Source organism: Solanum dulcamara, chromosome 6 (genome assembly GCF_947179165.1).
Source record: "Solanum dulcamara chromosome 6, daSolDulc1.2, whole genome shotgun sequence".
NCBI lineage: Eukaryota > Viridiplantae > Streptophyta > Magnoliopsida > Solanales > Solanaceae > Solanum > Solanum dulcamara.
The window spans coordinates 20673612-20685763 of NC_077242.1; the positions used below are offsets into that span (position 1 = coordinate 20673612).

General features: G+C 37.6%; 2 protein-coding genes across 3 annotated transcripts; one reads left to right on the top strand and one right to left on the bottom strand.

The window, feature by feature from the left end:
* The first annotated feature begins 577 nt into the window (after nucleotides 1–577).
* Nucleotides 578–8780, top strand: LOC129892653 (auxin response factor 7-like). The gene is made up of 13 exons (XM_055968240.1): nucleotides 578–1192; nucleotides 2985–3097; nucleotides 3187–3282; nucleotides 3603–3659; nucleotides 3767–3922; nucleotides 3998–4082; nucleotides 4574–4664; nucleotides 4742–4906; nucleotides 5009–5204; nucleotides 5441–5579; nucleotides 5887–7757; nucleotides 7894–8084; nucleotides 8160–8780. Exons 1-13 carry the CDS (start codon nucleotides 1150–1152, stop codon nucleotides 8338–8340), a joined length of 3384 nt encoding a protein of 1127 aa, XP_055824215.1. The 5' UTR covers nucleotides 578–1149; the 3' UTR covers nucleotides 8341–8780.
* A 320-nt stretch (nucleotides 8781–9100) lies between these two features.
* On the bottom strand, nucleotides 9101–11502 carry LOC129892654 (20 kDa chaperonin, chloroplastic-like). 2 transcript variants are annotated; one of them, XM_055968242.1, is made up of 6 exons: nucleotides 11344–11502; nucleotides 11077–11240; nucleotides 10244–10423; nucleotides 10003–10158; nucleotides 9600–9677; nucleotides 9101–9503 (listed from the first exon to the last, which is right to left on the bottom strand). In XM_055968242.1, exons 2-6 carry the CDS (start codon nucleotides 11236–11238, stop codon nucleotides 9330–9332), a joined length of 750 nt encoding a protein of 249 aa, XP_055824217.1. In that variant the 5' UTR covers nucleotides 11239–11240; nucleotides 11344–11502; the 3' UTR covers nucleotides 9101–9329. The 2 variants fall into 2 exon arrangements, with proteins under 2 accessions (XP_055824217.1, XP_055824216.1); XM_055968241.1 differs by having other exon boundaries at nucleotides 11077–11244.
* Nucleotides 11503–12152: the final 650 nt, after the last annotated feature.

Sequence of the window (12152 nt, forward strand, 5' to 3'; positions counted from 1 at the left end):
TTTACAAAACGTAACATACATAAATTACTCTTTCTGTTTTCTTTTACTTGTTAAAATTTTTCTAATTAAATTAAATTTTTTAATTTAATTTTTCTTTTTATTTATCAAATTTAATAAATCAAGAAAATATAATTTTATTTATTTATTATATTTTCAATTTATTGAGAGAATTAATATATTTGGTATCAAAATATTTTGGAATTTGAATTATAGTTTTAGTGATTAATAAGGATAAAATATTAAATTCACCATATCAATAATTGATTTCTTAACAGGTATGTCAATTCAAAAATTGACAAGTAAAAGAGAACGAAGGGAGTATAATATAACACACGCATCTATATTTTCCTTTAATTATTATTTCTTATAATTTAAGATAAGTAACTTATACAAAATATGACTTACACTTTAAGAAAAATAATTAAAAGTTTATGTTAAAAATATTTTTAAATATAATCAATGCAATTAATATTCTAAAAAATATAAAATAGTTAAAAGTTCTACGTATTTTTTTTTAAAAAATAAAACTATAATTAATACACTATAAAATTTTAAAAAAACTCTCAACAAAGAATAGAATAGTATAAAGGTTGTATGTTGTAGCAATATAAAGCAGCTCCGTTATCATTGGCGTCCGATTTTCCGGCGACTTCTCTGCTTTCCCCCACACCGGCCAACACCTTGATTTTTGGTTGCTCCTCTGCACCTGGGGTGGCGTGTAACTTTATTCTTTCTGTCTTCCCGTTTTTGGGTGGCCGTTCTTGATTTTCCGGCGACCCTTGGTGGGTTCTAGTCTCAATTACCGCTTGAAATTGTAATCAAAGATAAAAAAAGGTTTCTGGTGGGTGCAGCGTTAGTTGAAAAGGCGCGGTCTTTGGTGGCAATGGAAAAGGAAGCATATTTGGATTTTAGGAAATTCTAGTGATGTTGGATAATTTCTGATATTACATCTAGAATTCCGTGTTGCAATTATGGAGCTAGCATAATGGTGGTTTAGTACCTAAAATGTTGGTGATTTCTATTTCTATCTTGAGAAAGTGAAAAGCTTTTTGAGCTGGAATTACGTGAAACCTTTCTGTTAGACGAATTCTTTTCTTCTTTTTGGAGAGAAGCAATTCAAGTGGTTTTTTCCACCTCTTTTTTACTGAAATGAAAGCGCCATCAAACGGATATCTAGCAAATTCAGCAGAAGGTTTTTACTACATCCCTCATTCATTCCTTTGCATTTCTATTTTCATGTCATAAGGGAGGTATGATAAGTGAAAGTTTCTGCCATATTTTAGCTTTGATGATTTGCTAGTGTGATAAGGCCTAACATGGATGTCAATTGATTATATTGTCACTTTATAGCCATAATATGCAATTTTTTCTTAGAGTAACTTGTCCTTGAGCCTCAACTTTCTTGTGAATATTTGCCTGTTTTAAAAAAAACATTCCTATTGCAAAGGAATGAGAACAGAAATACACTTTCTCTCAACTGCTTTTAGTTGTTTATTCTTTCATTAGTTAGTTATTTTTCGTGCATTACCAAAATGCTACTAATACAATTTGTATATCCAGGAGTACAAATCGTATTTAGTGTAATTGATCTACGGGATCATGTCTGCTTTCTGAGTTGGATTTCTGATTATATACTGGATAACCGTCAAATATCTGTTACTCGTCTTAAGTTTCACTTTTGACCTCTTATTAACTTCTCAGATGGTCCACTCTCCGTTAGTCGTTTTTATGGGGGTTAATATGGGTGCAATTGGTTTTGATTGCATTTAGAAATGCCTAAACTACTCCTGGCAGCTTGTGTTAACTCCATTTTGGAGAAAAAAGAGTACCGTTCGATTTCTGTGCATCATTCTCTGTCAATTTCGTAGGTTGTGCTTTGCTGACAAGTAAGCACTAGGAGGGGTAAGAACAGAGTTGAAAATAAGGTTATCACTGTAATAGAATAAAATTAATACTGCAAATTTCGCTTGATCTGCGTTCATGATGCTTTAATAGGATCCACTTGCTATAAGTTCATACTCTCACATGGTTTTCTTTGAGAAAGGAAAATGAAAAAGTTGTTCTTTTCATGGATCACTAGATCAAGAAATTGCTGTTATCTGCTCGTGTCATTGACATGCCTAAGCTATCCAGTATTGGTAAGTTTTTGATTACCACTAGGTATAAGAGGGTCACACGATGTTCGGTAGGTTCCTGGTAGTGCTGAAGCTTTATAATCGTCTGGCTCGTGGAACTCCGTATCTTTATGATGGGCACTAGGGAGCCTTGGAGCAATGGTAAAGTAGTCTCCGTGTTACCTATATGTCATGGGTTCAAGCCGTGTAAGCAATCATTAATGCCTGTATTAGGATAGACTGTCTACTTCACACCCTTTGGGGTGCGTCCCTTCCCCAGACCCTGCTAATGCGGGGTGCTTTGTGCACCAGACTGCCTTTTTAACTCCTTTGAATCCAACACTTGCTTTAGTCTCTGTTTGTGGTGACATAAATCCCTCCCTACAACTCATGAATTAAGAATTCTCACAACAACAAGGTCTACTCGACACATCTTTAGTACCAGTTGTTAATACTTCTGTTTAGGATAGGTTTCACTGTAATTATCCTTCAGTTGGGCTTAAAAAGGAAAAACAAAAGAAACTTACCTTTTTTTGTTGCATGAATGATATTTACTTAGCTAGTAGTCAAGAGAATATTTTCTCACATAAAGGACCTTAGTTTCTAGCATATCGAAGCATCAGATGTATAGGGGGCAGCTCGGTGCACTAAAGCTCCCGCTATGCGCAGGGTTCGGGGAAGGGCGGCCCGAGCACAAGGGTCTATTGTACGCAGCCTTACCTTGCATTTTTGCCAGAGGCTGTTTCCAAGGCTTGAACCCGTGACCTCCTTAGTTTCTAGCATATTGAAGCATCAGATGTATGTTTGTATAAAATTGAACTTTAATTTAGTAAATATGCATACCTGAAAGTTTGTAGCATAATGCAACAGGAGAAAGAAAGCTCATGAATTCAGAGTTATGGCACGCTTGTGCTGGTCCACTGGTTTCTTTGCCTCCTGTTGGAAGCCTTGTGGTATATTTTCCTCAAGGTCACAGTGAGCAGGTATGTTTCATTTGAAGTTTAATAGGAGTATTACTTCCCCCAGATATTGTCCAATGCTGAAACCTTACTTCGATATCAACACTATGCAGGTGGCGGCATCAATGCAAAAGGAGACAGATGGAATTCCTAGTTATCCTAATCTTCCTTCCAAGTTGATCTGCATGTTACACAATGTTACTCTACATGTATGGCATCTTCCTCTATCCACATATCGGCTGGGAATTCACGATTTCATAAATTATCTTTCCATTTCCACATATTTTGCTTAAATTTAATGATTGAATAATCGGTGTTTTCCCATACCTTCTTTGTATTTACAAATACGTAAATGGAAGATCAGGATCCCTGTACTTCTTTGTAAGTTTCGTAGTGTTCATTTGGATCCACAATCTCGAATTGACGTTGCATGTGAATTAAGTAGAAAAATATTGTTCTATCACGGCAAATTAAAGTGCAGTGGAGTTTCCCTTTTCCTAACATGTTATACTTGTGACATTTTTGTTAGGCTGACACCGAAACTGATGAGGTCTATTCTCAGATGACTCTTCAACCTGTAAACAAAGTAAGTCCTTTATGCTGTTTGCGGTTTCAGCTGTCATCTTTTCGGTCAAAGAACTTTTTACCTCCTCCCTTAAGAAGTTGTATGAAACAAACTTTATGATTCTGCAGTATGACCAGGAGGCTCTACTTTTATCTGATATGGGCCTTAAGCAGAACAGGCAACCTGCTGAGTTCTTCTGTAAAACTCTCACAGCTAGTGATACAAGCACACATGGTGGATTTTCTGTTCCTCGTCGAGCAGCAGAGAAGATATTTCCTCCTTTGGTTTGTTTATCTTCACAAAATGTCTTAAAAAAAAGAGATCTGCCTTTATGCATCTGACAGGGAGCTTCTTTATAGGACTATGCAATGCAACCTCCTGCTCAGGAGCTAATGGCTAGAGATTTGCATGACCAAACATGGACTTTCAGGCATATTTATCGAGGTACTTTTTAAGATCTTTTACTCTCTTATGTTGGAGGCTTAAATTTGATAATCCTGTGTGGAACTACTAATGGGGTAACACTTTGAGTCGCTATACTAGTAGTTGACATTTAATGTTTCCCTTCAAAGGATACAGTTTCAAGTTGAACTGCTAAGGTGACTCGAATAATTAACCTTCTTTTTTGTTTTTATAGAGTAGTGAATTTTCTTTCTAAATCTAAACCAACTTATGACAAATGTGATTCTTGTAATATTTTTCTTATAAATTTCTTGGTTTAAGCTTTCAAATATCTTTTAATTAACAGAGCTTATTTTGTAGTGTGTGTCTTAAAGTATATTGATGCAGAGAAGCTTACCCTAGTGAATTATGTTTGGGTCATGTAGTGAATTGTGAACATGTTCCCCTCAATAACTGGAGCCAATGTATCAGGTAAAAATTGGTCAGTTATAAGTGCTGACAAGGTTCATTGAAACTAATTTACATGATTTCAGGTCAACCAAAAAGACACCTTTTGACTACCGGTTGGAGTGTCTTTATCTCCTCTAAAAGGCTGTGTGCTGGCGATTCTGTCCTTTTCATAAGGTAACGGAAAACTTGGTTACTTTTTTTAAATTGATATGATAGTCATCTTGTTGCTAAACTGAGAAAACATTATGTAGAGATGAAAAGTCACAGCTTCTGTTGGGTATAAAACGAGCGAATAGACAGCAGCCCGCCCTGTCCTCATCTGTTATATCTAGTGACAGCATGCACATTGGGATCCTTGCTGCTGCTGCTCATGCTGCAGCAAACAACAGCCCATTTACTATCTTTTACAATCCTAGGTACTATATCACCCCTTGTTAAATTGAAAATATTTCGTGTTTGGATTTGTATGTTGAATTATACACACATTTTTTAAGTCTTGCTCCTTTTGTTCTTGACAGGGCTAGCCCTTCTGAATTTGTAATTCCTCTGGCCAAGTATAATAAAGCTATGTATGCACAAGTTTCACTAGGCATGAGATTTCGGATGATGTTTGAAACGGAGGAGTCTGGAGTCCGTAGGTACATGGGTACAATAACAGGTGTTAGTGATCTGGACCCTATACGATGGAAGAGCTCACAGTGGCGTAATCTTCAGGTATTCAGTCATCTAGGATTTGTCCCCAAAAAATTGGGTAGAATTTTGATATATTTAACTTAGTGGTCATAGTAGAGCTCTTCTCACTTCTTGATATATATTTCTCAGTCATACTATATACAGCTACTCCAGATTAGCAGAGCTTGCTTTCACTTTGGTTCATGTTTTTGATGGTATATAATAAACTGCATTTGCATTGATCCAATCCTAAATTATTTCTATATTTCATTTATTAGGTGGGGTGGGATGAATCAACTGCCGGGGAACGTCCAAGCAGAGTTTCAATTTGGGATATTGAGCCTGTCGTGACTCCTTTTTATATCTGTCCACCACCATTTTTCAGGCCCAAGTTTCCAAAGCAGCCAAGTTTTCCTGGTAAGCTACTAGACATTTAGCTGTCTCTTATATTGTTTCAAAGGTCTAGAAGAACTAAAACAAAGAGCCTATTTGAAGGTTTACTGTAGTTAAACCTTGACTTTGACTTGCAGGAAATCTTGGAATTTCCAGTTTTCCTTTGCAGTTAAATATATTTTGATTAAAATTAACTTATTTTTAGCATTAGCAACATGATATCCACCTTAGTTGGGCAACATAGATAATAGCACGATTTATCTCCCTCATCTCTACTTACAAAAAGGATAACTTCCTCGATATAATCCTCAAAGGGGTAGTGCTTTTGCAGGTGATGAGTCTGATATTGAAAATGTTCTAAAGAGGGGGATGCCCTGGATCAATGATGAGTTAGGTCTAAAAGATGCTCAAAACTCGATATTCCCTGGACTGAGCTTGGTACAATGGATGAGTATGCAACAGAACAATCATGTGCCAGTTGCCCAATCTGGACTTCCCAGTGTCTTACACAGTAATATAGGCAGTGATGATCATTCTAAGTTGTTGAACTTTCAGTCACCTACATTAGCTACACCAGGTCTCCAGTTCAACAAACCAAATCAACTAAACCAGCCATTTGGTCAAATCCAGCAGCCACAATTAGCATGGGCCCAACAGCAGCACCAATCGTTACAGTCTCCTGTAAGTGCACAGCAGCAACAACACACACTGCAGCAGCAGCAGCAACAGCAACAACACACATTGCAGCAGCAGCAGCAGCAGCAGCAACAGCAACAACACACATTGCAGCAGCAGCAACAGCAACAGCAACAACACACACTGCAGCAGCAGCAGCAACAAACACTGCAGCAGCAGCAGCAACACATGCTGCAGCAGCCGCAGCAACACATCCTGCAGCAGCCACAGCTTCATCAGCAAGCACAGCAGCAGCTGCAGCAACAACAGCGTCCATCCCAGCAGCAACAATTAGCCGGGAATTCATCACCGGTAAATCGTTGTGTATCCCCTAACCAGATACCAAATCAAACTTTTCCACAAGCTGTGGTATATGGTCAGCTTCAGCAACAGCAGGTACTATCAGCTAGTACCCAATCACAGCAAAATGTTCCTGTCAATAGAAATCCATTTCCTTCGACATCCTTGGCACAGGACTTCCAGTTTCAGCAACAAGTGGAACAGCAATCTAACCTCTTGCAAAAATCCCAGCAACAGCAGACAATGCCACAACAAGCTCCACTACAATTGTTGCAGCAAAGTTTGATGCAGAGGTCCCAAGTGCAACCATCATCACAGCAGAGCCTTACGGAGCAGCAGCTGCAACTACAGCTTCTTAATAAACTGCAGCAGCAACAGCAACAGAAGCAACAAGCACAACTATTATCTCCTGTTAGCTCTAGTCTGGAGCCGCGTATGCCCCAGCAACAACAGAATCGGCAACCACAAGAGCTCCAGTTTGCTCATCAACAATTGAGTTCCAACATCATGACCACATCCACACATCTCCAGTCAACTCAACATGCTTTCAACCAACTCCAAAGCCAGCATAAATCCCCTATAACAATCAAAGCTCTTTCTGGTGGTACAGATGGAGATGCTCCTTCATGTTCAACCTCTCCTTCTACGAACAATTTCCAAGTTTCACCACCAAACTTCTTGACCAGGAACCAAGGGCAAACGATACTGGTGGATGAGTCGGTTGTTGATCCTTCTCAAGAGCAAAACAAATCCGAATTTCGAATAAAACATGAACTACCGTTCTCAAAAGGTTCAGAGCAGTCTAAGTACAAAGGCAATAATACGGAGAACTTAGAGGCAGCCTCATCGACAACATCGTACGGGCTGGATTCTAGTGGCTTCAACTTTTCATTGCCTGCACTATGTGTGGATGGTGATGTTCAATCACATTCTAGGAACAGTCTGCCTTCTGCAGCAAATAATATAGATGGATTGAACCCTGATGCTTTGCTATCAAGGGATTATGATTCCGGAAAGGATATGCAAAACCTATTCTCTCCTTTTGGCAATGCCCCTAGGGATATAGAAACTGAGTTGTCTGATGCTGGGATCAATTCTCAACAATTTGGGGTGCCAAACATGTCATACAAGCCAAGATGTACCAACGATCTTGCTGTTAATGACAACGGTGTTCTGAATAATAATGCATGGACGAATCAGACTCAGCGCATGAGAACATATACAAAGGTCTGTTGCATGCACGCTTTGCTCTCTTTATCACTGTTTATGTGTATTCTCTTATTTCAAGATTCATATGATGGATTAGTAGTGTTAAGTCTCATTCCCATAATTTATGTTTTAATATCATTTTCCAACTGTGAAGGTTCAAAAACGAGGTTCTGTGGGAAGAACTATAGATGTCACCCGCTACATAGGCTATGATGAACTAAGGCATGATCTAGCACGTATGTTTGGAATTGAGGGACAGCTTGAAGATCCTCAAAGAACTGAGTGGAAGCTTGTGTATGTTGACCATGAGAATGATATACTGCTTGTTGGTGACGATCCTTGGGAGTAAGTGTTTGACTTTGTCGAAAGTTGTACTATTATTTGTCAAAGATATTCATGTTTTGCCCTTTTTTTTCTCAGGGAGTTTGTGAGCTGTGTTCAGAGCATCAAAATCCTGTCTTGTGCTGAAGTGCAGCAAATGAGCTTGGATGGGGATTTAGGTAATGTGCCAGTACCAAACCAAGCTAGCAGTGGAACTGACAGTGGTAACGCATGGAAAGGACACTACGATGACAACTCAGCTGCATCATTTAATCGATGAAGGTGCTCCAATTAAATGAACTAACTTTGCGATACATTTCCCTCGAGGCTGCAAACAACTCAGATCACCATATTCTAACTGAAGGCAAGTGAGGTAGTAGAACCTTGTTTTGTAGGCAGCTGGTGGGAGCAACTCATGGTGTGTTTCTGACGTAAATTCACATACCTTTTGAAGTCCCCGCATGTCTCATGGCAGAGTTGATATTAGATTAGTTCGATTCCTACTTTATTGTATGGTGCAAATTTTCAGTGAGAGAAAGAGAGAGAGCAATTTTAAATGTATTAATTATTGTTTTTCAGATATTGTAGGTGTAAATTAGCTTAGAAATTCAGGCATGGCAAAACTACAGGAAGAAACATTCCTGGTGTACTAAATTTAACAGAAAATGTATAGCTCTGACAATTGTGGAAAACTTGTCTAATGACATTGCTGAGCCTCAACTTCTTATCTTCTCCCTCTAGCTTGCCCTATGTTTAAAAGTTTGCTTTCAAAATTGCCACCTAAGCTATACACAAAAAATGAAGATAGAAAAAGCCTACTTCACTCTTGACCCCCATAATCATAGTAATTCATTAACTGGTGACCAAGAACTTCCATTGCCACGACCAATGAAGGAGCTTTTTGATAATGGATCTGCAGGCTGAATATGCTACCTCTTTGATCCACTACCCACTAAATCCTAGAACTTAGTCCCAAAAATGACACAAGCATATTTGGAATGACACAAACATTCCAAATATATATATGAATTATGCAAAAATTATAGCTAATCTTTCATAATCTGCAGGTTCCAATCACTTTTAACATACAAAATTCCCAAAAGGGTAGTTCCTCAAATCAAAAACAGAAATAATCAGAAACTTGATTCAACACTTGATATTAATCATTAATTTGCAGAGAGTATTAATCCTCACTCAAAAGTTGAATGCAGCTTTCCTCCTTCCTAGATCTTTATGAAAAATGTGCCACAGAATAACTCAATAGTCCCACTAAGATAGCACGGCCATTACATCGGACACCCTGAGTGTAATGTAATCAGACCCATCAGCACCTTTGAATTCACTACCTGCGTATTTGGAGTAGAGAACTGTATTTCCTGGGGATACTGAAAGTGGTTTCCTGTTTCCTTCTTCATCAAGAGGACCAGGCCCAACAGCTATAATCTGTAATTTCGAACATCAAAGAAGGTTTAGACTTTACAACATCTCAATCTATATAGGGAGCATGGACAAAGGAATGCAACTTCTTCCATTTCTAACCGTGCCAATTGAAGGCTTCTCCTTGGCTGCCTCAGTCAACAGTAAGCCTCCGGAGGTTTTTTCTTCGGCCTCGGCAACCTGAGAAGAAATGCAACCACCGCTTAAACTCATGCAGCCAATTAAAACTTTGCAGAAAATGCAAGTGTTTGAATCAAGTGCAACCGCTAAGTTGCCCACATGTCGGATCCTCCAAAAATGCACTACTTTTGAAGGATCCAACACACAACTGATGGCATTTTGAAGAGTCCGAGCAACATAAGAGTGCAGAAGACGAGCACTAGGGATAGGCAGATGATGCTTTAGAACCAAAAAGGAAAATTAAAGCAGAAATAGGCAAACAGCTGACTATGAAAAATTAGAAATATTGCAAACAAGGGAGGGAGGGAGGAGGCAAATGACAAACCTTGATTAGGACTCTGTCATTTAATGGCTGCAGATCCTTCACATCATCTGTCTCAAGAATACCAACAATATCATCCTCTTTCAGAATCAGGTGCTTTGATCCATCGAACTCCACCTCTGTTCCCGCGTACTTTGAGTAGATGACTTGGGCACCGGTCTATACACAACAGATATTTTCAGTGGGCTTGATTAATCATTAATGTATCCCAGCTTGACTATGTTGTTTGAATATATAGTATTACCTTGACACTAATGTCCACTTTAGTCTTGCCGGCTGAATGACCCTCCCCAACAGCAACCACCTCACCTCCGTTAGGTTTTGACTGGGCTGTTACTGGAAGTAGGATACCACCTACAGTCTTTTCCTCCGCGGTCTTAATCTTTACCAACACTCTGTCGCCCAATGGCTTAAGCGTAGTGTACTGCAAAGAGTAACAGCATTTAACAAACAGTCCCAAGTACTCATGTCTATTTGACAAGGGCAACAGCACAATATGATACTTTAAAGTCGCAGAAAAGCTGTTACACAATAGGCGTCTCTCTCAGGCTGGTATACACAATCAAGAATCAAGTACTTCTACAAGCAGATGACCTAATGTGCACTGATGCCATATTCAAGCATTCTTCACTCGAGAAGACAGCTAGTAATCAGGCAGGCACACACACACACACACCCCAAAGTGAGCTATTATTCTTCCCCTCAACTCTGCTCAGTGAAACATATTTTCCAGCAAACCCAAATTACAAATTTTGTAACACATTTGAACAGGCGGAGAAGCAATAGACAGAATGACGTTAACTTTTGGTTGAAGTTGCATGTTTCAGGTAACTCTTCCACAAAAAGTAACCTTAAGACTTAACCTTTCTTATCTTAAAAAAGAAGAAACCAAATATTAGGCGACCCCAACAATCCGGATTGACACATAGTTGATACTTTATATTTGTACAAGATTTAGAACAAGAAAAGGGTCAAAATTGGCTGAAAATCTAGACAGGGTAGTAAAGCAACCAATTGGTGAAATGAAAGGAGTTATTATTAGTGATGGAGAAAAGAATAGGAAATTGAGATAGATACCTTAGGAGCTACGGTGGTGGCAGCCTTGACAACAAGAGGACGAAAAGACCTGTTCAAAGGGGCAAAAGATACGGTCTTTACAATACAAGTGGACCTGAGTCCTTCAAAGGATGCAAAACCATTGCAAGAAATAGATGATGCCGCTAGCTGAATGGTCGCCATTTCTTTCTAATCCCAATCAAATTAAACAATGAGAAATGGTTAGTATCCCCTCAATGGGAAAAAAGGAAAATTAACGTAAAGAAGGATATATAAGCAAAAGGGTACCTGAATTAGGATAAGCTTCTTTTTCTTCTCAACTGGAGTAGATTGTAGGGAAATATGGAGAGTAGGTAAGAAGAGGATAACAAAACCCTAGAAGGTTCAAGAGGAGGGCTTTTCTGCAAGAGATTAGACGCTTCTAGAATTTCCTTTCTTCGACCAAAAATACTTTGGACTATACAAAAAGATTTTGGCTTAAAAATACTTTTCTATTTATTTTTAGTCTAAAAGTATTCTTCCATTAATTTTTTTGGCTCCTAACAACATTCTTTTTATTTTTATTTTTTAAAAATATTTATCATGTATCATTTTCTTATTGGATGAAATAAAAATTCACTTCCATTAAAATTTTTTCATAATTTATTTAAGCCAAAAACAATATACCTCTTCAAGACCCATTTTTTTTAAAAAAAAATCTAATATTTTTTGTTGTTGTAGCCTTTTCTTCTTATTTTTTTAAAGTTTGTTTTGGGATCATGAAGAAGAATATTGTTTTGATTTGGATAAATTATGAGGAAATTAATTTAAAAAATAGTTTTTTATTTGCCGTAGTTTTTTTTTTAATTTAGTTTTTTATAGTCATCAAACATGTATATTGTTTTGGTTTGGATAAATTATGAGGAAAAAATGGAAAAACTATTTTAAAAATCTTTTAGTTATACGTATTATTACATAGTATTATAATAACTATCTAAAAACTACCTTGGAATAACTAAAAAATATTTATTTATTTATTTTTAACTATCTTGTAATGACTAATTTAGTTTAAAATATTTTTTAACTATCTTGTAATAACTAAAAAATAAGTTAGTTAC

What these genes read in the sequence shown, in the direction of transcription:
- LOC129892654 (XM_055968242.1), bottom strand. Translation starts at nt 11,238, where the DNA reads ATGGCGACCATTCAGCTAGCGGCATCATCTATTTCTTGCAATGGTTTT. An exon ending in ATGACAGAGTCCTAATCAAG is followed by an intron (nt 9,678 to 10,002) that starts GTTTGTCATTTG and finishes ATTTCTTCTCAG; the next exon opens with GTTGCCGAGGCCGAAGAAAA. An exon ending in AGAAGCCTTCAATTGGCACG is followed by an intron (nt 9,504 to 9,599) that starts GTTAGAAATGGA and finishes TCGAAATTACAG; the next exon opens with ATTATAGCTGTTGGGCCTGG.
- LOC129892653 (XM_055968240.1), top strand. Translation starts at nt 1,150, where the DNA reads ATGAAAGCGCCATCAAACGGATATCTAGCAAATTCAGCAGAAG. An exon ending in ACTATCTTTTACAATCCTAG is followed by an intron (nt 4,907 to 5,008) that starts GTACTATATCAC and finishes TGTTCTTGACAG; the next exon opens with GGCTAGCCCTTCTGAATTTG. An exon ending in GCATGAGAACATATACAAAG is followed by an intron (nt 7,758 to 7,893) that starts GTCTGTTGCATG and finishes CCAACTGTGAAG; the next exon opens with GTTCAAAAACGAGGTTCTGT.